The sequence below is a fragment of the Crinia signifera genome, chromosome 1, assembly GCF_055691185.1.
Source record: "Crinia signifera chromosome 1, ASM5569118v1, whole genome shotgun sequence".
Classification (NCBI taxonomy): domain Eukaryota; kingdom Metazoa; phylum Chordata; class Amphibia; order Anura; family Myobatrachidae; genus Crinia; species Crinia signifera.
In genome coordinates this window covers 45,648,725-45,674,929 of record NC_139217.1, presented here as the reverse complement: position 1 = coordinate 45,674,929, position 26,205 = coordinate 45,648,725, and the positions used below count along the sequence as shown (strand labels likewise).

Below are 26,205 nucleotides of genomic sequence, written 5' to 3'. Positions count from 1 at the left end.
GACATTCTAGGGTTAATTTGTTTGGAGACAACCATAATCGTCCCCCCTTCCTGCCTAACCCTGACTGTCAAACCTTTAGTGCCTAACCCTTAGTGCATTAGTATATACTGTAGATAAGGAGTTGAATGTTGTCTGACATAGACATAGTGAGCAACAGAAATGTGCATTGGCTGGGGGTCCGGGTTGGATTAGGGGGGGGGGGGGGGGGTAGTAGTATCCCGGGATACTCTTGAGGAGGCCGGTTTATATGGGACTATGTAAAAACCGGACCGGACTAGACTCCGGACCGCCGGACAGGACATCAAAATCTGCAGTCCGGAGCTTATAGGGTCCGGTCCGGGGGGTGTCCTGTTGGGGGGTGTCTTGTCCAGGGGGGTCCCTGTGATAGCTATCATCAGGGACATGGGGAAGGGAAATCCCTCCTTATTTTTCTCATTGACAGCCTAAATATTAAGAAGGGAGTCCCAGTGGTGCTTGTCACTAACTTGGTTTGATTACTTCATATCTTTTTGTGTGTGTATATAAGGAAGGCGCTTCTAGAATACATTCCAGTATAGAGAGCAAATATATCAGTTTATGAGGCACCAAGACTTCTACAGCACACAGCACAGTGACAGCAGCAGCACATGTGCACTATAGCAGGATGCGGGGGATACCATGTTGCTGCAGCTGCGGGGGTGCGGGAGAGCAGAGCAGAGCAGCACAACAATGTGTATAATGTACATACACACCAGTCACACATACAGGGATGGGGGCGGGGACCCTGGGGAGGGGCCGCAGTTACTCTCCTGAGTCCCCTCCCCTTCCCCCTCTCTCGGTGGTGCAGTCCGGCAATGGCGCTGCCCTGTGTGAGTCGGCTGCGGGCACTGCAGCTCTCCTCCAGGACCCTGCTGCTCAGGTAGGAGCTGGCCCCAGGCTCAGTACAGTGTGCGCGGCCGGGCGGACCTGTGCCCTGTACCTGACGTGTTGCGGGCGCTACATTATACATGCAGCACAGCACATATATGTCATTATTACAGGGAGATGCGGGTATACAGGCACCTGGGTAACATGGCATGGGGCATCCAACACACAGGTGTGCTGTGGTGTAATGGGCACCTTACCCAATACACTCATACCAACATACAACGTGATCGCAGATAAGAACCTCACTTAACCCATCTACTCTGCCCGTGTACAGTATCGGAAGGGTTGACACACCATGTCTAGGTCGACATGGTCAAAAAATTGACATGGCAATAGTCGACATGGGAAGTCAACATGCGGTTGTTGTTGTTTTTTTTACACGTTTTTAAAAAGTTTGGGAATTTTCCATACTTTACCATCCATGTGGACTCTGATTGGGAAAGGTAAGGCGGTACCTGCAGCATGGTGAGCAATGCCATACACTAACTGGGGTCTACGTTCTCAGGTGGCACAAAAAACTCATGTCGACCTATTCACTTGTCAACCTCTTCTGTATTAACCCTTTTCTAAGTTTTGACCTTGTGCATGTCGACCTAGACATTTTTGACCTGCGAACCAGCCCCCTCCCCCATGTACATGCACACACTACACGATGTGTGTACCCAGCGATGTCTACAGCAACGCGACCTGGCCGGGGGTGCCCGCATCGGTAAGTGCATACACACTTCCTGATATGGGCGGTGATTACTGGCGGCGTGTGTACATGGAGGACATTGTAAACGAACCGCGGGAGCGGACATGGGTGACTATATTAAGCATACACACTAAGTGTTATTTTAAATATAGTCAAAATCGTAAGGAAAGTTAGCCGAAAGTCCAGTGTTAAGGTATGTAAGTATGTGTATGGACAGCTATGATCATTTTCATCGCTGGGGGGAAAACCGCTCAGTGCATGCATTTTAAACTTCTCAAACATCTTCCTGAGGAAAGGAGAACACGTGTCTCCGAAATGTTGTTGCTTTTACATTTAAGGTTTGAGTTCCGCACACACTTAAACAGATACATTTGAGAGACATCAGAGGCTCTGTAATATATCACTGTTATAATACTGTGTATACTGCCTAAATAGTAAGATCAGTTCAGGTGTATTGATCTGTGCTTTTACATAGGTGCCTGTGTAAATCCAGCAGTCATCAATCAGTAGCAGGTAAGTGCCCCTAATCCTTATACAATCAGTCATGTAAAAGTTCCTATAGTCCAGATCTTCATAATATGTCAAAGCATCCAGGTCGGTGACTAGATCTGATTGTTTTCATGTTTTTAGATGTTAAAGCTGCAGAAGATATAGACATTCCCCGGAAGAAGACCTGGTCAGTACAGCGATATTTACTAGCAGACGTTTCAGGCGTTTACTGTCCATTCTAGTGGACATCTTTTGTAGCAACTGCAAGTGTAGACTACTTCAGGGACATAACACCATCACTGTGTATGTGGGCCTGCAACTGGACAGTACGGACGGTGTAATGGTTAGCATTACTGCCTCACAGCACTGAGGTCATGGGTTCCATTCCCACCATGGCCCTAAGTGTGTGGAGTTTGTATATTATCCCCATACTTGCGTGGGTTTCCTTTGAGTACTCCGGTTTCCTCCCACAACCCAAAAATATACTGGTAGGCTAATTGGCTCCCAACAAATTAACCCTAGAATGTCTGTGTTCGTGTACATATGGTAGGGATTATAGGGCCTTATTCTAGTTCACTCTTTCTGACAAAATCCTTCTTTAGATGGACAAAACCATGTGCACTGCAGGTGGGGCAGATGTTACTTGTGCAGAGAGAGTTAGATTTGGGTGGGGTTTTACTTCAAAGTGAGATCTATATTCCAGTGTAAAAATAATGCAGCCAGTATTTACCCTGCACAGAAACAAAATAACTCACCCAAATCTAATTCTCTCTGCATATTTTACATCTGCCCCCCTGCAGTGCACATGGTTTTGTCCATCTAAGAAGGATTTTGTCAGAGTGAACTAGAATAAGGCCCAAAGATTGTAAGCTCCACTGGGGCAGGGACTGATGTGAATGCTGAAATATTCTCTTTACAGCGCTGCGGAATATGTGTGCGCTATATAAGAAACTGTAAATAAATAAACTTACACAGGGGGAGATGTAGCAAAGCTTGGAACCTGTCATTTTTCAAACACTGCCTGTAAGGAGCTGATTGGCTGGTACTTTCCACACCTTGGTACACCGTACATGTTCCTTTCAGTGAGAAGCCTTTGCAAATGGATGGCTTTACCATTGATCTAAACATGTTGCATATTGTATTACGTTAAATAGGGTTATGTACTAAAATTGCAGGTGCACATTTGCCCTTGCCAAAGCAGTCGAAGCAGCTTTTCAAAATAGGGGTGCATTGCTTCTCTGGTCCCATATTAAAGCTGGTTAGTAGCTTGTCCAAGATGTCTGATGTCATTGTCTCTACGTGTTTCCTTTCATATACTGTTTCCTTAAGAGGGTAATGGATTAAGCTCTAGATTAAGTTCTCACACCTAAAATAAATGGAAACTAAGCCATTTAAGCAGGGGGAAATATATTCCGGTCCTTATCCCCTCTTGGAAATCTGTTCAGTCTCCAGAACGCACTCCTACGTTCTCCACCTAGTGACTGTATCTCTCACCAATTGCCTTATCTTTTTAAAATGTCTTCAAAGGTGTACTGTCCTGTAGCAGTCACAGGCAGGGCCCTCCGCCCTGTCCTTCCTTCCCTGCACAGCACTTGTGTCCAGTGTGCTCCTACTTGCAGTCAGTGACTGATCATTCCTGTCCTCTCCCTCCCCTGAGCCCCGGGTCATGGATTGCTGCTGCTTTTCCTTGCGCCTCAGACGCCAATCTGATTATGGTTTTTAGGCTCTTTCTGTCCTCACACTACATACTTCATATGTATCTAAATGAGATGAATCCGTACCACCACTTGTGTCCTGCACGTCTAACTTATACAGTCGATGCTTCAATAATAAAATGTGTAGGGTACCACGACTGGTCCGCACCTTGCAGAGTAGATATACTGATCAGGTAGAGCTGTCACAAGTTATACAATGCAAATAGATATATCTGTAATATCTGTATGGTCTCATCTTACATTATTGTTTTAGGGACAAGACCGCTGTGTTGCAGGCTCTATCTTACACAGTGAACCATGTAAGTTGTACCTGCAGATAAATGTGTGAGCCCACTGGGAAATAACCGCAGGTGCTTTGTACTAACGTCTGCTTATTTTACAGGATCCAACATCCGCTGCGTATATTTTTCAAGATGACCCTTTCCTGCTTCCAAAATCCTACATGGACTATGTAAGAAACCTATAGTAATTGATATTACAGTATCAATTTGCAGTATCTCTACTAACACCACTACTCATAATGGGGCAGATGTATTAAGCCTTAACAAGCGATAAATGCAAGGGTGATAAGGAGAGATAAACGTCCAGCCAATCAGCTCCTTACTGACTTTTTTCAAACACAGCCTGTAACATGGCAGTTAGCAGGTGATTGGCTGGATGTTTATCTCTCTTTATCACCCTTGGATTTATCTCTTGTTAAGGCTTAATACATCTGCCCCACTGGACCTTATTCAGAGTGAGCCTGAAACTTCATTGCAATTTATTAAAAAGCTTCATCCCGATGATGTTCTCTGTTGCATCAGCTCATCTCCAGATACATATATTACAGTAAATGGGTGTGTTCCACATTCGCGACCAATTAGAATAAGTGGGTGTGTACACATTTGCAACCAATTAGAATAAATGGTTGTGTTCACATGTGCAAATAATCGGCGCTGTTCATTACTAGCAGCTCCACAGTCATCACTCCCTTACAATATCGACAAAGCTAGCGCAAGTTGGACCCCATTAGGGACGTGCCTTTCAGACTTTTACTTAATTTGAGACTACGTGGCCTCCTTTTAAGTTTGTTCCAGCCCTGCTATCAGACCCTTGGGAGCAGAGAGTCGCAAGGCAGAGTCGATACCAAACAAGATGATGTAGATTGGGAGACTAAGCGGAAGACGCACATTAAAATGTTTTAACTTCCACTGAATCTGGCTGAATCTGAATAAGGCACAGTGGGAGGAGCCACCAATCTATCAGCACATTTCTGTTAGCTATAAGGCTGCAAGCCTCTGTACTGACATTGGGTTTATTTTTGGAATGGTAGCATTGTGACTAGCACATTATTTGTATTGTAACTTTTTTCATCTTTATCATCATCTTTATTTTGTATATCCTTCCAATCAGAATATATTTTCCATGTCCAAAGAATCGGGAAAAAATGCAGCAAAATACATTCTGAACATGTACCCCAACTTCTTCCAGAAGGACATCGCCCATCCCCACATTCCAGTAAGTAGACAGACGTTTCTCTTTCATGAGTTCAGTTGGGTGTTTATATAGACTCTAATGGGAAATATGCAAATGGCCGGCAGCCTATAAAGGGACCCTAAGGGCTATATACTGCCGGGCGGCGAAACCCCACACGGCCAAAAGCCGTGCCGCACACAGTAGTTGTCAATGGACACTATTGTGTCCATTCACACGGGACGGCCACGGCCCGGTTGCAGCCGGATCCCACCACTGGAAGGGACGGCTGCCGGGCTGTGGCCATCCCTACCATTGTAAACTGCTATGTGCGGCACGGCTTCCTGGCCGTGCGGGGTTGCGCCGCCCGGCAGGAGCTGGAGCGTGTGAAATAGCCCTAACAGAGCTATTCCATTGTATCTCCGTTCAGGCGTTCTCAGCGCGGTCATTGGTCAGGTTTGGTGGCTATGTGCTTTACACCGGAGACCAGGATCGATATTACAATTAAATACGTCTTATTGAGTTTCTCTGCTACAAAACTGTTAAAACCACCGCACAAACAACCTGGTCTATCAACACGGAAATCCGACGTGGGTTAAAAGAAGGGTTTTACCCGGGTCAGACCCAGATTGCTGTGCAGTGTAAACAGGTAACCAGGGTCAAGGGATCCGGGTCCCGTTTACACTATCGGGAGGAGACCGCATCAGCTCCAAGCGCTGCCTTCCTCACTTACTTTCTGAGCCTTATTGTTCGTTATTATATAGTATGTGTGTCTAGCCATTGATCCAGTGCAGTGCACCCTTTCTTATGTTGTTCCATACCTTATTATTCTTTTTTGTTCTGCCTAACTATTTAGGCTGGGGCCACAGGTAGCATTTTAGCTGGATAGGCTTGGCAGGAAGCACATGCTCATCTATGCGGCTGCCTACACACACATGTGGCAGTGCCGCATACACCGGATCTAGTTGGGAAGGATGATATGATGACCTGATTTAATGTAGAACACCTAGATTTGAATGCATGTGTTCACATCGGTTGTGGCACCGGCCAGCTCCTGTGCGGTGACATCCTGCAAAAAGGCCCTGTGCCAGGTTATTGAGACTTGATCCCACGGCGGCAAATTCACAGGCCAAGTGATTATCGATAGACTGTGCATTTATCAGACTCTTTATACACTTGCACGAGGCTGTCCGATAACATCCTGAAAATTCTGTTATCGCTGCCCGTACACAAGTTGATTTACAGCAAGCCGGCACCAGTTTGTATTCTGGGAGTGTCATGAAAATTGTGGACATGCCCAGGCATTTAAGGGGAAGTCATGTGACGTCCGCTCTGGCTCTGATCCGACTGACTGTATCGCATGCGCCAAGTCCTTGGCTATGCACATCCTGCTCACACAGGGTAAAGCATTCCATGGTAAGCGGCTTGCAGCTAGTTACCGATACTGCTCAAATGCTGTAGGATTTCACTCTGGCTGGGTGACGTATACCTGATCTCAGGGCTCTGCATTTAGCAGAGCAGCGATCAGGTCTGAATAACCCCTAGAATGTGCACCCATGTTGTGGCCCTGTCCACTTTCCCTGTGATCACTTTGATATTTGGCTGTCGGGTGTAGCTGAACAACGTCTGGTTTGGGCAAGTGATGGCTCTACCATAGGTGGTCAATTATTTAAAACCATTGCTGTCTGAGTGCTGCGTATATGCAGACGTTGGCCAATAAACAGGTGCCCTCAAAGTTTTCTCAATGTGGCCCGCCGTCATTGACACCACACCATCGATGTGAAAGGATAATAAAAAAAAAAACCAGAACCTACTTTAAGTTCAGTCCTAGATCATTGATGTCACTGGTTGTAAATAATCCTGAACCGTAACCATGATGTCCACAATGTGTGGTGTATCTTTCAGTGCCTGATGCCTGAGGACACGCAGCCACTGATCGAGGGTGTGAGCGAAGAAGCCCTAAATGAACGCATCAAGCTTAGAAGAGTTAAAGAATCCGTGGAGATGTACGACAATCTTCTTCAAAGCGGTATGTGACCGTGAGAAACCATGGAGAGAATGATAATATATATACTCAGAATTGATGCATTGTTCTATTGTTCAACTGTGGGTCCTGTGACTACAAATGATTAGTAGTCAGCTGCTTTGGGGTTGTACAGTATACCCAGCTAAGGGCAATATTTCAAGATCCTGGCAGTATAGGTGTTTTAGGTGTACATTTATTAACGTTGTGGAACGGCTTCTTCCCTTTGTATCTTTCTTTTGTAACACCGACTGGATTCCCGTTGTCCTGTAGTCATATTTGAGTATTGGGTATCCCAGGGATGACTGCACTTTGCTTCACCTCTCCCTAAGATAACCTGTTTGGAATGTTATGTTTTATGTTGGTAAAAGCTGCGTGCCGTATTCACGCTTGGTGTATGTTTTTACCTTTCATTGTAGAGTTTTCTGCCATCTCTATACAATGCTAGCTGTAGTTATTACTTATTGCAGGAACAACACCTTCTATGGAGACTACAAACCGACTTCTAGATCTTCTGTGCTTCTATGGGGACAGAGATCCTGTATCGAGTGAACAGAAGCTGGATGATGAGGAGAGGGTGGAGAATGAAAATGTAAGTTCAAACCTACCCCCAGGATCCATCTGGTTACCTGTAATCACACTGTGAGCTTACATTGCAGTAAACTTCTATCCTCCTCAATAGACATAATTCTGTGCAGCTGTAGTGTACAGTGTGAGACTGGTGGAGCGTTTCTGTGCAGCTGTACTGTACGGTGTGAGACTGGTGGAGCATTTCTGTGCAGCAGTACTGTACGGTGTGAGACTGGTGAAGCATTTCTGTGCAGCAGTACTGTACGGTGTGAGACTGGTGGAGCATTTCTGTGCAGCAGTACTGTACGGTGTGAGACTGGTGGAGCATTTCTGTGCAGCAGTACTGTACGGTGTGAGACTGGTGGAGCATTTCTATGCAGCTGTACTGTACAGGGTGTGAGGACCGGTGGAGCGTTTCTGTGCAGCTGTACTGTACGGTGTGTGAGACTGGTGGAGCGTTTCTGTGCAGCTGGTGTACAGTTTGTGAGACTGGGAGAGCATTTCTGTGCAGTGCCGAGTAAGACTCTGGCTACTCTGGCCCTGCGATGTGCTCAGTGGAAACAATCATTTAAAGGTGAGCAGCCTGGTTCAGAATTCTGACATGTTTGCGAGTAGATTCGCAGCCACACATCCATTTGCGCAGCGAGCACATTAATTCAGAAGACGGGATTTCACTCTAACTGGACACTGGCCGCTGCAAATTCGCAGCTGTGCGATCAGGTCCGAATCACCCCTAAATCTGCACTATTGCTACTTGTGTTTTTAATTTGAACTCCTTTTTGGCCCCAGGAAACAGTCAACAAGAAGGGCGACTCCAGAAGCACCCCTGCTCTGCTGACTTGGAGGTAATAAATACTGTTATTAAGGTTCTGTATTTGCTGGACTCAAGGAAAACAGTCTAACGGAGTGTCACAATATGGCCGCACTCTTGCTCACTGTCCCACTAGCCGTGGCCGTACTATACCACTGATCCGGCATGTTGGTTTTACTTTTCCCTGCAGAGAGAAGAATAACGCAGAGAGAATCTTCAGCTTGATGCCGGAAAGGAATGCTCACTCTTACCGCACCATGATCCGGGGAATGGTGAAGGTACGGTATTGCCACTAATGCCAGTACCAATCATACCTTCATCTGAGATTGGAGATGGAGATTCATGTATATATCTTTTCTTTCAGTACGGGGCTTTCAGCCAGGCGTTCAGCATGTACACAGACCTCCTAAACAACAGGTTTACCGGTGAGTACACAGACATATGGGTTCTGCCTGTGTAGATACATGTCTATCTGCCATCACATAACCTGTATGGTGGATTTATCTTTTAGCCTTTCCTTGTTGCTCTGCTTCCCGTAGGGTCTTCTCATAGTGTCTTCATAGTTGCGGCACTGCTTCCCGTAGGGTCTTCTCATAGTGTCTTCATAGTTGCGGCACTGCTTCCCGTTGGGTCTTCCCATAGTTTCTTCATAGTTGCGGCACTGCTTCCCGTAGGGTCTTCAAATACTTTCTTCATAGTTGCGTCACTGCTTCCCGTTGGGTCTTCCCATAGTTTCTTCATAGTTGCTGCACTGCTTCCCGTATGGTCTTCCCATAGTTTCTTCATAGTTGCGGCACTGCTTCCCGTAGGGTCTTCAAATACTTTCTTCATAGTTGCGTCACTGCTTCCCGTTGGGTCTTCCCATAGTTTCTTCATAGTTGCGTCACTGCTTCCCGTAGGGTCTTCCCATAGTTTCTTTATTGTTGAGGCACTACTTCCCGTAGGGTCTTCCATAAGAGACTGGTGTTACTTTATATGGATTGATGTCAAAGTATTACAGTTTTGGGCCTTGCTCCCTGCCGCATCTGACTACTGATGTGGGATCAATGACTAAACCCTCTCCCAGTTTCTGTACATTAAGTCTGTATTAATACTATTTGTGTCACATTTAGGCTTTCTGCGCTACTCCATTATTACAATATTGTTTTTAAATGCTCTACAATGTCCAGGTTTTTCCTTCTGAATCAGTACGAATGGTAAATGGCCCTAGCTGCGCAGAGTTTGTATGTTCTCCCCATGCTTGTGTGCATTTCCTCCGGGTACTCCAGTTTCCTTCCATGATTCACATACGGTTAGTGTAGACAAAACATGTACCCGTGCATGTGCTTAGGGCAGACTAGGTGGGCCAAGTGGTTCTCCTATGCCATCACAACCTACGCTTTTATATCTCCTGTTGATTTTGAGGAACTGCTCGAGGTTGCTAAAGTCAGAATAATACTGATGACAAACCAGAGTCCGTATCTGTTTACTGCGAGAGGACGTGGCTGAAGTTGTTTTTACACAATCTATCCGGTACCGTCAGCGCTAGCTCTGCCATCGGGGTAATTAGTGTTCCTCTCCCCGTTCCCCCGCAGGAGACGTCTATACTTTCAACGCTCTTATATTGGCTGCTCCACATGTCAAAAAAGAAAACAAGGCCAAGTGCGCTGTGATTATGGTAAGAAGACCACGTGGTCTACAACCCGTTCTCCGTTCCCAAACCCAACGTCATTTTGGTTATTTCCGTAGAAATGTTATTTGCAAAATATCATACTACACCCCCACCCTTATTATTCCCAGAAATAGTGTGTGTGTGTGTGTGTGTGTGTGTGTGTGTGTGGTTCTATGTAGTATTTCTCTGTGTGGCTGATGTGATTGGTCACTGCTTCAACCCTTAAACTTACAGGACATGTTAAAGCACATGGTGCAGCAGAAGGTTCAGCCAAACGTACTGACTTTCAACGCCGCCCTGAAGAGCTTGCAGAAGATCGGGCGTGCGATGCAGCCGGCGGCGCTGAGAACATATATGGAGATGAAAGCACTCAATATAGGTGAGCAGGGGCTTCCTGCCGTGTCGTTAGACTGTACGAGTGGCACAAGGTGGGCTGCACTAGTGTCTACTCTCACCCGGGATCACCTATCCAACTCAACATGCAATAGACCAGGGGGATAGGCAACCTGTGAAACCTCACATTCCAGCAGGCCCGGTCACAGGAGTGTTGTTAGAGCTGGGGCAGGGCACGCTAGGATGTATAGTGCCACAGCAGATGGAGTGCCACCTTTGCTGTTGACTAACTCAAGATGGAACACTCAATACTGGTTATAACTGGTAAAATACACAAGCGACACATGCTCGGGTCGTCATTACCTTCCCCAGATTAAGAACCTTATTCTGATTGACTCGCAAGGCTGTGAAATTCGCAGCCTTGCGAGTCCATCAGACTCATCCTGCAGTACCCCCCCCCCCCCCCTGCACAGCTGCGAATAAATGATTTGCATAATCATCCATTCGCAGGCTGGGAGAAATCATTCGATTTCTTCCGAGCACGCAGTTCAGAGAGACCTATATAGTCACTCTAAACTGCGGGCGCCCTGTGGGAGGACAAGGCGGGCCCCCTGCATGTCCGTTAAACCCTTATTAGCCTGAGAACGCCCACAAAACACTGGGCATTCCCGTATGCTAATAGGGCAGAAACGCGCCGCCGCGTGCGCAGACATAAAACATCGGTCCTCCGTGCATTCCGAATGGATCTGAATAAGCTCCGAAGTTTATTATAGAATGTGTGTGTACGTATATAAAATAACCATAGCAAGCAGCAGATGACCAGGCTCCTGGGTGACCGGAATTCTTAGTGTTTCAAAATGTACTTTCTTTTATTTTTATCAGTGAGCGCAGGGTGATATTGCTTTGTGGCAGCATTTATGGAATATTTCTGACTTATTTTTTCACAACTGAAATGCTTTTTCCATTTCCTTTAGAACCGAGTCTTGCAACATATTCTCACTTATTGGGAGTTTTCTATCATGCTGGTGAGTGTGTAGAGGCCCCTTCTACTGTGTTTGTGGCGCTGCCTCTTTATATACTTAGTGGTTCTGTGCAAAGTATGTGGTTGCTGCGTCTCTGTAATACCCCTCGTACTTGCCCCATCTTCTTTCAAATACCCCTCGTACTTGCCACGTCTTTTTATATACCCCTTGTGAATTCCACTAATGGACACTAACAGCAGTTTATTCTGTTTGTCCTGCTGGGCAGCTGAGTGCAAGCTGCTGTTTTCGGCTACAATCATTGGCTAATTGTTCCTGGCAGCGGCTAACTGGTCGCCATCTGCATTGTACAAAGCAAATGCTTAACCACAAACTTGCAATTTGTTTTCAGCTCTGATTAGGCTTGGCAAACATGTTTCATGTATATTTGTAAATGTTATCAATGGCTATTTTTTAGAAACTGCTCATTTTACCTAAAAACCCATACACACTGGGCGATTTTGGCCTGAAAGCCGCTCAAACTTGGTGTTTTGAGCGGCTTTCAGCTCAAAGCCAGCCAGTCAGTGTGACGGCCCGGCGATGAGCGGTGATGCGCGCTCCGGCATTATCACCGGGAAAGACGTTCATCTGCTTGTATTCTCAGCAGATGAGCGGCTTTGAGGACGGCTTCGCATAGCGCTGTGCTATACAAAGCCGGCCACCAATCCCCCCTGCTGTCGGTGCCGGGCAGGGGCCTCTCAGTGTGTATGCACTGATCATCTTTCCCCCAGCGATGACAGCGATTATCACTGTCCATACACACTGGGCATAGTCGCCCAGTGTGTATGGAGCTTTAGTAATCCCTTTTTTAAAAGGCAACTACAGATTCCTAAAGAAAAGCAAAATCAATTCTAATAGTACAAAAATGAGGTTCAAGTGGTGGGCTACAGATATAGCTCGATATACCTTGATTTGGTGGTGGAAGTGGGATTATTGTATACCTGGTACTCATCCTTCAGTAGGTTCCAGAAGTGGCATTCCTGGTAATTGCACTTCAGCATCTGGGTATGGTTCTAGCTGTGAGGGCAAGCAATGGGTTCAGTGTCTAAATGCAGAGCACTTTCTTGGCTTTCGTTTTCACTTCAAGAGGAAGGAGCAGAAAACATGGTCCATCACTTACAGTGACTCCATTGTGTCCATTCAATGGTCCACATTTTTTGTTTCACCTCTTTCCAGGTGACTCGACAGGACAGGCTCAAATTTTGGCTGAAATAATGGAGGCGATAGAGGGGAAGAGCTTCACAGCCCAAGACCCAGATGACGGTATGGTATTTTCAGTCGACATTAATGTCAGAATCATTCATATTTGATATATTTTATATTGTTAATGTTTATTGTAAGAAATATTAGGATGAGCTTCACTCTTGTAAAAGAAATGGGGGTAAAATAGATAACTTTATTTAAATTTTTCTCTCTCCTCAGTATACTTTTTCCTTGACGCCATGAAAATTGTAAGTAGACCATTGTGAATCTTTTCACAGATTCTCGATATTCGCCAAGTGGTTACACTACTGCGCTAATGTGGCTTGGCTGCCATTAGTTTAATTGAGATGATGTAGTAGAATCATCTCCAAAAACTACAATAGTATAGCACCAGCAAGACCAGGCTTATACACGCCTTTTTGGTGATCCATACATCATATCTGGGATATTAAACGTTAAAATCCTTCCCCATTCTCATCAGGGATTGTGGAATCGGGACCTTTTTAACCTTCTTAACCCTTTATTAGTCACCTTGCCTTCGTATTTTTTATTTTCCGTAGTGGCTGCAGTACTCTGTTTCACCACCAGATGGTAATGGTCAGTCTGATGTTGCCAAATGGCTACAACAGAATTGAAACATAAAAAGTTCCAGACGTAGTTTTAACAATGATATTGATAAAGGGTTAATATCCCCTATTGCTGCCCGGCGCATCTGGACAGCATAACAGCAGTGCTGGTAGGTAAGAGAATTGCCCCAGCTGGTGTATGGGCCCCTTTTAGAGACTCCTCTCTTAGTGCTCCTTCACACCTCCCTGTTATCTGTGCACTATGCAGTAAAAGCCTGTGAGAAAACATTGCACTGAAACACATGTATAATATAATCTTTCTAGACTGGAGAGCGCTGCGTCGAAATACAGTAGAAGTTAACAAAAACTTGGTCTCTGTTAATGAGCTGGCTCTGTAAACTGATGAGAAGTGTCCCTGCAGGCCGTAGTCATAGATTTTCATGAGGTGTAAAGGTCATGAATAAAATGCCCAGATAGCATAGAAAGAGATGTAGGTTAGCCAAGAACACTTCCGATAAACCCCAGATGGATTTGTCTGCTGCCAGACATGTACTGATGCATGCAGAAACGTCCATCCCCGTTCATACTGCAACTTCCAGTCCTATGTCTCATGTCTTGTGGTGAGAAACGTGTAAGGTGGCAGTGGACAAACCTTTCATTCATTTCTTGTGAGCTCTGAGCAGACGTTCTACTGAGGCCCGGTGACCGTCCTTGATGTGGCATCTGCATAGAACATGCTGTGTCACTCTTCTGTATCTTAGCTGGCATCCTGTGTTTTCATGTACTGCATGGTGTGGTTGTAATGTGTAAGGGGCTTGTTTACACACTTTTTTTTTTTGTGCATAGAAATCTTAATGAAGTTTTAACAAACGGCTTCTCGATCAGCGGCTTCGGATCATGTCAGTGGCTGGGTAGAAGCGGTTTAGCAATTATTGACCTTTTAAGTGATTCATTTGTCTTTGGGTCTCGGTGCCTTTGCCAGTTACACATTAGGTGAGGCAGGGGGTTGTTGGTCACCGTGAGAGCTGCCAGGGGCATTGCTCTGCCAGTATAAAAGTACAGCTTGAGTAGGGTTACGGTATAGAGGGTATGTCTAGTTCTACCACTAATGGTCAACACCTAAGAATGGTGGACATGCCCTGTGTCAACATTGACGGAAGTTCTACATGGACATGGTCGACATTAGTTTTTCATGTTTTTTTTGGTGTCGACATGGACACCGTATAAATGTACCGCGTCCCCTCGCATGGCTTGCTGTACTTGCCATGCTTCGGACATAGTGCCCCACGCACTATTATATTCCCTATGTCGAACTAGGGTATGTCGACCATTCTTGGGTGCCGACCTAGTCCCTCTAGACCAGGCCTGACCAACCTGTGGCTCTCCGGATGTTGTCAAACTACAAATCCTTGCCACAGTTTTGCTATAAGGGAGTATTAAATCTGTGGCAAGGCATGCTGGGATTTGTAGTTTCATGACCTCTGGAGAGCCACAGGTTGGCCTGTCCTGCTCTAGACCATTAGTGGTCAACATAGTGACTGTTGACCCTAGGCATTGCCGACCCAGGGACCGCATACCCATGTGTAGAGGTGATAGTTTGGATGACTAGCTCCTTATCCTTGATGCCGGGGCACGGGGGCTGCGCTCCTGCAAACGCCGTTGGATGAGGATAGATTTTCCAGCGGTCCCAATTGAAGTCTGAAAGATTCCGATCAGATATTTGATGGGGGCGATTAATAGTCTTCAGCCCGCCTGCAGTACAGCTGATTGTCAATAGCATTGTCATTTTTCAAATGTTCTCTTTCAGTGCGTAGATGCGAAGGATCTGGAATTGGCGTATAAAGTCCATGCTCTGCAAAGTACTGGGGAGAACTGGAAACTGCTGGGGAAGCTACTCATGCAGATTACATACTAGTGAGTGTTCCGCCACCAATTGTTCCAGCTCCTATGCGTTACGCCTATCTTCATGACTTTTAATTTGGCGACCGGCTTATTCCGAGATCGGCTCCTGTCCAGTCACAGAACAATCTTCTACGGATTCTTCTGGGCATTTCTAAATAAAAATCTAGATTTTTTTTTCCTTTTAATAATAAAGTATCAATCTAAAGTCTCCCATTGTGGTACATTAACGTGGTCTTTAGATTTTGTCTGAAAATTCAAGAATCTGGCAGGGTGGTCCCTTTTTATCATGGACAATACAATTCCGAATATTACATGAGCCTTGTCCACAAGACTTTAAGCTCCGCATGTGTACAACGCAAATGGTCCTTTATTATGACTTGGAATAATGTTGGCTTGCTGGTAACGCTGTCCTGTCTGTCTCTTCCCAGCGGAAGGCTGTTTAACATCATATGTCTGATGGAAAACTTCGATGTGGTCATGAAGTGGTACAGGGAGCTGGTCCCTTCGGTATGTTGGCAGAACGAGATTCGGGGATTTAAATTCATGCCGCCAAACTTTCTGCCCTAATGGTGTTTTCTTCTCCGTAGCGTCTTTATCCCAGCATAAGCGGATTTGCCACTCTCCTGCGGGTACTCGAGATGGAGAACCGCTTGGATCTCCTGCCTCAGATCTGGAAAGGTATGAAGACAATGTGTAGTCTGTCGTCTGTATCCCCTGCTAATCTGCCAGTAGGAATGTGAGGATGAGACCTTTGCATGCGATCATATAATTAGAGATATGCACAGAGTATGTGGAATAATTAGCGCAATAAATTTGAGTCAGTGCAGCCCACTACAACAGAAAAAGGAGGTACACCACCTCCTAGAGATACTGGAAATAGACAAATTTAGTTGTAGCCTGGCGCAACTTCCTCAAAAAGATATTAAAACCACCATAAACATTTGACAGGGGTTTATTAGATTAAAAATAAGCAAACAAATATATTTGATACAGAATACAAACGAACAAATCTTGTGGACTTCGGACTTGGGTTAACAATTTTCGAGGATAAATATATTGTATCTCACCATCAAACGATGCTGCGGTGGGCTATTACTTCAAACGAAGTTTCTGCGGCACCACCGCAGAAGGCTTGGTTCTTTAGATGAGATCCTCAAAACAAGGTGCAGTTGCAGTAAAGTGCCTTTACTGCACCTGCACTTTACTGCAACTGCACCTTGTTTTGAGGATCTCATCTAAAGAACCAAGCCTTCTGCGGTGGTGCCGCGGAAACTTCGTTTGAAGTAATAGCCCACCGCAGCATCGTTTGATGGTGAGATACAATATATTTATCCTCGAAAATTGTTAACCCAAGTCCGAAGTCCACAAGATTTGTTCGTTTGTATTCTGTATCAAATATATTTGTTTGCTTATTTTTAATCTAATAAACCCCTGTCAAATGTTTATGGTGGTTTAAATATATAATTAGAGATGGCACAAAGGGCAGTGTGCGTAGGGGAGAGGCAGATGTGAGACATATGGTTCAGAGGGTCCTGCCTATCAGATCTTGCCGTTTAGTGGGAGGGGCAAAGGGATATGGGAGGTGTTGGTGGGATGGGCAAATGAGATGAGTGATAGATGTATCAGATGGAGGTGTGAGAGCGTCATTGCTAGACCTATAATGCAGAGGTAAAAAAAAATGGTCCCAGACATATATTGTACATAAGCACCCAGCTTTACTGGATAATCTTTATTCTAATATTTATGAATAATAGATGCTCATCATATGAGCTAATATAAAATCTATCTTACAAAGCTGGCTACTTGCTGCTTTCCAATAAGTGCAATATACAATTAAATGTGTAGGCGGCCCTTTGTGCTGGGGCCACGAATGCCCCCGCAGGACTCAAAGCAACCACATTTACCTCAGAGGAAACATTTCCTGTCACGCACAGAAGGTAGAGGCGGCCAGTTTATGTTTGGAAGGAAGTTAGTGAGCTGTATAGCTCAGCCTGTCGCTATGATTGGTGAATTTGTTCTGTGATGTTACGTTGCAGATGTCAAGCTGGTGGGTAACAACAACAAGGTGGTTTTGGTTGAAGAGTTTCTTAACCTTATGGTGAAAGACAAAATGGAATCTCAGGTAAGATACGGTTGTAAACCTCACTGGTCTGCTTGGGAATTTGAGGAGAAAATCCATTTCCAAGTCTGTTGTGTAAAATGAAATGACATTTTCCATCTCCACTTTATTGATGTTTACATCATGTAGTCCAGGCCTGGCCAACCTGTGGCTCTCCAGCTGTTGGGGAAACTAAAAGTCCCAGCATGCCTTGCAGTGATCACGAAAACCCCCCCAAAATGATGGGTCCCTGAGACCCCTCACTAACAAAAATCGGGGGCCTACTTGACCTTTTCTGGGTCCCAATGGAATAAAGCCTCCTCTCCCCTTCCCCAGCATGGCACATACAGAAGCCTCCTCATCTCTTCCATATGGCATACACCCTGAGCCAAGGGCCAGCCTGAGACTATTTTTTTGGGGGTAAGCAAACATAGATTTGGGCACCCCAAAACTGTGGCTATTGTGGCAAGATACACATATACTAGAAAAAGGCATAATGTCGGAATAGGATTGTAAAAGTAATGGCAGCAGGAACAGGAGGGATAGGGTGAGTGAAATCCCAGCAGTCTATAGGCTCCTCTCCTACAGGCAGCTCTGCCTGTTAAAAGTTAATTGGTGAGCTGCAGCCTCTCTGCCAGCCGTGTAGTGAGGGGACATTAACAGCCAGCACTCAGAGCCTGGAGGAGTTGACAGTGACACACAAGAGTGCAGCACCGCAAGGTAGGAGAGGAGAAGGGAAGTCTGCAGCCCGAGTCCTGCTAGCAATAAATCCCCTTACATGACACAGCCAAGCAGCCTGCTAAATGGACCATGCACCCCTTACCTCTACTTCCTGCCCAGGTCTGCTCCGTCCTCACTGTCACACCTCCCTGGTTCTGACCCCAATGCTGGTTTCAGTTCCTCGTGCTCCGTCCTCACACCAGCCGCAGCTCTGTTCCCCTGCTGAGCAGCTGATTCTAGTGTTGGCTCCAGCCGGCTGTTGTTGAGGCACAGTGCAGGAGCCAGCTTACGCGGCTTCCGTGCACTGCTGCCTATGACTCTGCGGTGACAGGGACCCTTTCATTTTCGCGCCCAGCAGATGTGTGAAGCGGCCGTCACGCTGTGTCTACTCCACGGTCGCATCACAACTGAGGGGGAAACAGATCCCTCCGCCCTTGTCACACATATTAACACGGCGTGCACGCCAAAATGGCTGGGTCCCAGGGGACCCAGCCATTCATAAAAAATGAGTCCCTGGTGCTCCAAAGTGGGTAAAATACTTGCTATAGCGAGTACTTGCGAACCCTGCCTTGCCACAGATTTGCTATTAGGGAATGAATGCTAAAACTGTGGCAATGCATGCCGGGATATGTAGTTTCACAACAATTGGAAAACCATAGGTTGGTCAGGTCTGCTAGTCTATACATTTTTTATACATGTTCAGCTGAAGAAATGTAGGTTATTTTGATCACCCCACTAGAGGGCACTAACAGGTGAGTGGACCGGGCACAGACAGTCAGGACCCAGGATTGAATTCCCCCCCCCCCCCCCCCCCCTAATGTGTCTGAAAATGGGTCTGTCATATGAAGCCACAATGGTTGTCACTGTTCCTCTCACCTCTGTTGCATGTAATATGGACAATGAGCCACCAGGGGTCAGGACAAGATATTCTTCCTCGATGATAATAAATTGCTAGTGAAAAATTGTCTGTCTGAATAAAATGGGCTCCCAGGCGGAAAATCCAGGCAAATGTTCATTGCGCCCCAAGCTCTACAAACAGCTATTCAGCAAAATGAGGATTCAGAGATTAATGGATGAACTCTAATCCACAAGGTTCCTATCTGCAGCTTGTGCTGCTCATGAGTTAGACCCGTGGAAAGTGGATGAGATCCTTTTGGCCTTCACTTTGTGGTGTTCCCAGAGTTTCAGGAGGGGAACGTATGATGATAGTGTTGTATTAGCAAAAGAGAAATAGGAAGATTGGCCAGGCGAGTGCTTTTTCCCTCTGATGAAACTGTTGATAGTGGCTGAGAAACGCGCCAGAAGTGACTAATGTGTAATAATTTGCTGGTTTATGGATTCCAGTTGCAAAGAACACTATTAACTTCAAGTTATTGATTTAAAGTTCGGTGAACGGTTCTTAATATTTATTGGTATTCAGAAACTGGCTCCACATTGTAGCCCAGATTATGTGTTCCTTATTTATAGTACACATTAATATACTGTATCTGTATGAGGCACTGATCATCTGTTCTCCTGCCTCTAGCTCCAGGCTGCGTTTGCTGATATCGCTGTGGACATAAAATCAACATTTGAAATGCGAGATAACTTAAAGCATCTGCTGAAGCCACAGGCGCTGGCCAATATCGCTATACTGCTGTCCAGAAATGGGAGGCTGGAGGAAGCTTGGTAAGTTCATGATTCTATCCCAAGAAAGGAGTTCAACCGTGATTTAGGGACACACAGGCTCCAGGATCCTGACTTACAGTGTTAGGATCCAGGGGGGTTATATATTTTTTTGGTACTCGTGTATTATCACGGCGCCCAATTTCCCTACGTACGGCACCGTAGTGAAATCGCATCGCATGCCATTATTGTATGGCATGCGATCCGATCAGATGCGATTTTTTTTTTTTTTTCATGGTCGCATGCAATTAGGTTTGAATGACCACCCCCCCCCCCCCCCCACACACACACACACACACACACACACTATCGACGCCCCAATCTTTTTAAAGGTCGCATGCAATTAGGTTTGAATAACCCCCCCACTATCCACGCCACCCCAAAGTGTGACGAGTGGCGGCGGAACTTGTCCGCCCGACCTTTTCATTCTGCCACTATCCACGTCGGCGTGGAGTTGATTTTATATAGTGTGGCGAGCCCAAAGCGTGGCGAGCGCAGCGAGGGGACGCGGATTACTTTACATGGATTCCGCGTTCCCTCGCGGGGCTCGCCACGCTTCGGGCACGGTGGCTCGCTGCGCTCGCCACACTATATAGAATAAACTCCACGCCGATGTGGATAGTGGCGGAATGAAAAGGTAGGGCGGACGCATTCCGGCACCCCTCGCGGGGTGGCGTGGATAGTGGGGGGGCGTCATTCAAACCTAATTGCATGCGACCATTAAAAAGATAGGATGCAATAAAAAAATTGCATCTGATCGCATTGCATGCCATACAATAATGGCATGGGATGCAATTTTTTTTATCGCATCCTATCTTTTTCATGTATCCACTGACTTAGACCATTAAAAAGATAGGATGCCATAAAAAATCGCATCGCATGCCATACAATAATGGCATGCGATGCGATTTCACTACCCTTAACAGCCCACTACGCAAAGGGCGTTGTGGGCGCCGTGATAATACACAAGTACCATTTTTTTTTTATATCATTATTGTTTTTACCACTCAGGAATGTGCTGGTTCTTCAAGACTGGGTCATCAATTTCAATTGATGACCCAGTCATCAATTTCAGGGTTCCGCCACGATATTTTGAATACCCAGTTCAGAAGAGCTGGCAGTAGTATTAAGCAGCCGTTATTAGACACTAACCTGCTGTGATCTCTGTTGCAGGAAAATACTAAAGACCTTCAAAGAGAAGAATCTGGTTCCCCGGTAAGCACATCCCAGATCTAGGAGTCACTTGTGATCTGTTGGATTCTAACAGTTGGTTCTCCTATATCCAAAATTCTAAAATACAATTGGTCCCAAGCATTTTGGACATAGGGGACTCAAACTGTGTGTAAAGTGAGCTGCTTATGACGTATTTGGGTAATTGATCACTAGGAACCAGAAATAAACTTTAACTGCAGTTAACCTTACTACAGCCAATCGGGGAAAGGGTGTAATAAATACAAATCTCATTTCTTCTGCCCTCCAGAATCTCTTGGGTCCAAAGTCAAATGTTTCCTTGCACCCGATCTTCTGTCTAAAGTGACTGTAGATCGTAGGGCAGTATTCAAATGGATGTCTTTAGCACGTGTATCGGTTTTAGGCGTGGGTGCGGCGAGAAAAGTCCCGGTTAGCGCACTCGAACAGGTGACTGTTCACACATTACTGCTCATCGCCACAGAGGGGTGCGAGCTGAAATGTTGGCGCCTGCAGCCAGATGCACCCGAACAAAGCTACATTTGAATAGCTCCGTTGGGCGTGTAAACAGTTGAATTTGGTCCTTTACAATCTAGCAAAGAAAAGGCGGGAGGGAAAAATAAGATTACAAATGTTGCACTTCCACATTAATCACTGTTTTTAAAAAAAAGATCATCTGCGAACTTCATACATTTTCCCTCTTCTATGTTGGATACACTGACATTTTTGTATTGATAAACCATTTCTCCAGTTGGCTATGGAAGAAGCTGCGGCATTTACATATTTGTCACTAACTGGCCTGTAAGCAGCTAGCATTGGTCCTGATGCAGATTTGGACCCAGTATCATGTTCGTCATTGCAGTCTTCGGCTTATATTTGTATTGTCCTGATATGTCATTAGTGACTTCAGGAGACTATTATATGTGTCTCCGGTCTTCTCACTGTATCGTGTGCTCCAGGCCGGCTGTAATCGAGGAGCTTTTGGAGAGTGCTAAAGCCTCAGGCAACACAAGATCGGCCATAGATCTGGTGCAGCTGGCAGCCGGCTTCAGTTTGCCAAACACAGCGGAGATCGCCCAGCGCGTTCTAGATGAGTTCACCGTGACCGAGGAACAGAGGTGAGCTCTTGTTGCCTAACGTAGTGTGTGGGTTGTATTCAGTATGCAAGTCTATGAAGTGTCTTAGTGCGGGGCCTGTTATCTGTCAGACATGAGAATAGAGAGGAACATGCTGTTGCATGAGGGTAATAGGCCTAGGATATCCCATAATTCATCTGGGGGTCGAGCTTTTAGCCATGCGGCTCCGACTCTATGGAACTCGCTTCCCCGCACAGTTCGAGAGGCCCCCACTCTAGAATGCTTCAAAACTCAAGACTTTCCTGTTTACTCTGCATTTCCTTCATTCCTTTAAGTATTGTTTATGAAAAGCTTTTCTGTACTTCAGTGTTCCTGTACTGTATTACATTAATTATATATGTTAAAGAGTGCTATATAAACACAATTATTATTATTACTATAATATTAGGTGATCTGTTCAATGTAGCTATCCCTTAATCGCACCCAGTAACAGGGCCGGCTCTGAGTTAACTTGGCTTCTTTATCTTCTAGGATCGCTCTACAAGACCTGACGCGTAGTAGTAGCAGCAGCAGCAGCAGCAGCAGCAGTAGTAGCAGCAGCGACAGTGACCGGGAGTAAGGCTATATTTATACCTGTACATTGTTGGCTGTACACATGTCCAGGCCTGGATCTGCTCGGATCCGCTCTTTCACATTACAGCTGTGGACTAGCTGCTGTTATTATGCACAGAGCCATTTCATTACTTGTGAAAATAGATTTTTTTTTCTACATATATTTGGAGCACTCAGCATCCAATGAGATGAACCTATAATAAATTATTTAAAAAAACAAACCGTGTGTTTCCGGTATCTTCTTCTTTTTTTTTTTTTTTTTTTTCTGGTTTTGTTTTTGAATCTAAGGAACTTTAATTAAGGAACTTGGCGTAGCCGACGGGATTACACACTACAAGTGTCCTTGAAATATCGCCAGTCCATTGTCCATGGGATCAAATCTCGGGCAGCTCTAGGAGTCTTGTGTCCTGTCTTCCAGGAGCCTTATTTTTGCCCTGGACACAGTCAAAGAACTTTTGGAATGGAATTTAATGAGTGATCTCCCAGTCCAGGCATAATGGAGCCAAATGAGCCCGGAAGTCTTAGGACAGAAAGTCTGTGCTCTGCCCAATACCTTTGGGTTCAAAGTAAGCAGTCGGGCATATCCATCAACTGTAATTAGCAAACCAGTGATGCTTCTCCTACAACTGGGAGCATCAGTGTACACAGTACCTGCAGGCTGGATACTAGCCGGAGTGACAGTGATCGAGAACTATAATCAGAAAACATGATGTGCAGTTAGAGTTGAGCTTGATTGACCATGATGATAATTCTTTCCAGAGCATTGTTACCATAGGGAACATATGCACACAAGATGAGATTTCCATGAGACTAAATCACCTGCTTTCTATAACTCCACCTCTTGTATCAACACTGCTGAGATTGATGCCATCAATAGTTTAATACAGCATGTCCCATTTATAGTCAGCCTGCTGCAGGTCCTGAGGGTAATGCTCGGTTTCAACTCAAGACTTGACTATAGCAGGACGTTCTAAAGCTGTGTACACCCGGAGCAATATGATTGCTGGCAATATATCGCTCATCAATCATATTGCTCAGTATCCAGTTTGCATCAGCGACCAGAGATGGTCGCTGCTGAAAATGACACACTGCCGGGAGAAGAGGCAGGGGAAGTCGCTGGTCGGAGGAGCATGCTCCTCCGACCAGCGACCATTAGAGGGCTGAAAACGGGAGCGTGCACACTCCAATCGCTGGCAATATGGTCACTCAGTGACCATATTGCCAGCGATTTTTGCCCGTATGTACACAGCTTAAGACTTTTTAGAGACTGTCCTTTTTTTCTGGTAAACTCAGTCTACAATACGTCTCGTCTTCGTCCACAGTCTTGATATTCTATCTGTTTAATGGCCTCCTGGGAGGTTTCATGTGAAGAAATGAACATTACCCATTCCGGTTATAACCATGACTTTACATAAGGTTTGCATTAAACATTGTAATTAATCTTGACAATAAAGGTGAAAAGGTGATCTTTTGAGCATTGCCAGCTTGTGGTGGGCCAAACAAACCATTGAAGCTGTGGCCTAATCTCACACCTGCCTGTATCATACTCACATCTGCCTGTGTCATACTCCAGGATTTCTTCGTCAGCTAGGCTATGAGCATCCATCTTTCCTTCTCAGCTCCTCCATAGACGCAGTGCCATTATCTCCTGCCTCGCACCTGCAATCTCCACCACCATCATCTTTTTCAGAAGAACAACTTCATCTTGCACCTTTTTTTTTTTTTTTTTTTTGCATTACAGTATGTGTTCTTTGGAGCATTGGCAGTGTGTTTTGTGGGGGCCTAAACAAACCAATCATTTCAACCACAGTCGTGTGGCAAACCCTGTTGCGGAAATGATTGGTTTGTTAAAGTGCATGCCCTGTTAATAGATCTTGTTATAGTAATACCACATAAGGGTGGTGGAACCCAAGGACAATTCCATCTTGCACTTCTTTACTTTATATAATGTGCTCTTTGGAGCATATTTTGGGCACCGTTATAAAACTGCCATCCTGTCTGCCACTCCTAGATGGGCCAGGTGTTTGTACCACTTAATCAACCAGCTGTATCGGTGAAAACTTTTGGCCTTGTGAGGTGATCAGAATAGACTGGAAATGAATGTTATTGATGTTAATACTGTAGGCACAAAAAAATAAATAAATCGGTTAAAATCAGTTCAGATCAAAAACACAAAACCGGAGAAGTGTCCGGTGTACACTCCTAATAAGAAAGGATTACAGCAGGTACCCAATGAAAACATTCCTGGTATTGGTTCGAAAATCTATTATTATCTGAAACTGGCAGCAGCGTATGTGCTACTCGCTGCATTGCTGGCTGGGCAGAGGGTTCCCCTGGAAGTACACTAAACATTGTCATGAATGATTGATATGCACAATAAAAATATTGTTCAGTGTGTACCCACTATACCGTTAAATGATAACCCAAATCTGATAACCCAAATCTGAATATCATCAGTGAGTGCATGTTTAGGGGGGGTCCTGTAATATCACTGTACAATATGGGTGGTGCCTCATATGGAACAGCAGTTGGATACCTAGTTTACGGGTCTCTGTTTTGGCCTTGTCCACTTCCCTGAACCTGGGCCTTCACAGTGAATGACATACCTGTGACAGAAAAGTCTCAGGACTAGATGATGTTCTTACAGGTAAGGCTGGATCATCAATAGAGCATACTATGACCCAACGCTTTCTCAACCACCCAGTTCTTCGGAAAACATTTAGATATAACCATAGACACATTGGGGAGAGAGAGAGGGGGGGGGGGGTTCTAATTGGTTTATCAAAGTCGCCAATGATTATAAGCTTAGATCAGTGATGGCTAACCTTGACACTCCAGCTGTTGTTGAACTACACATACCAGCATGCCCTGCTACAGTTTTGCTATTTGGCCATGCCAAAACTGATGCAGGGCATGCTGGGATGAGTAGTTCAACAGCTGGAGTGTCAAGCTTAGCCATCACTGGCTTAGATAGATGAATTTAAAACCGCAACAGAAGTATTTGCTAAGCCAGCTTACTGTAGTTTATCATTTAATATCTGTTGCCGCTTTAAATCCACCATTCAAAAGGTTCCGGTCAGCAGCAGCTTTGACAAACTGTCAGAAAGTAGGACTCCGGTACCTCCTCAGAGCAGTGGTTCTAAGCCTCAGACATCCCCCAACAGGTCATATGCTGAGATGGTCTGTCTGGAAGGTGGTGTAACTACTGACCCGCAACGTAGATGAACTCACCTATGCACAAATACAGATATCCACACAACCTGACCCGCTGAAGGTACCGGAGGGATTGGAATAGAGAAGCCCTGAATCAGCGTCTTTGTCAGTCTCCAGTCTCCACAAATGGTGCAACTACAGAACGTCAGACTTCATCAACCCAAAGGCCTTGTAGAGAGCTGACAAGTAACAGAGGTTCTCCTGAAGCCAGAAACTATTTTGTGCAGAACTTTGATTCTTGTTGCTTCCATTCCACATATCTGGAATTTTCTTCAGCATGGCTTACAAGGTGTCGCTCT

At 45.4% G+C, this 26,205-nt stretch overlaps 1 protein-coding gene across 1 annotated transcript; it reads left to right on the top strand.

Annotated features, from left to right (window-relative positions):
* Window positions 1-765: 765 nt before the first annotated feature.
* PTCD3 (pentatricopeptide repeat domain 3) lies at window positions 766-22,914 on the top strand. Its single transcript, XM_083146463.1, has 24 exons — window positions 766-898; window positions 2,076-2,113; window positions 2,231-2,276; window positions 4,058-4,103; window positions 4,187-4,255; window positions 5,197-5,301; window positions 7,162-7,285; window positions 7,750-7,871; window positions 8,639-8,694; window positions 8,851-8,938; window positions 9,025-9,085; window positions 10,235-10,317; window positions 10,546-10,690; window positions 11,619-11,669; window positions 12,840-12,926; window positions 13,086-13,114; window positions 15,240-15,346; window positions 15,763-15,841; window positions 15,922-16,012; window positions 17,371-17,456; window positions 19,678-19,820; window positions 20,991-21,032; window positions 21,965-22,123; window positions 22,613-22,914. Exons 1-24 carry the CDS (start codon window positions 834-836, stop codon window positions 22,698-22,700), a joined length of 2,010 nt encoding a protein of 669 aa, XP_083002589.1. The 5' UTR covers window positions 766-833; the 3' UTR covers window positions 22,701-22,914.
* The last annotated feature ends 3,291 nt before the right edge of the window (window positions 22,915-26,205 follow it).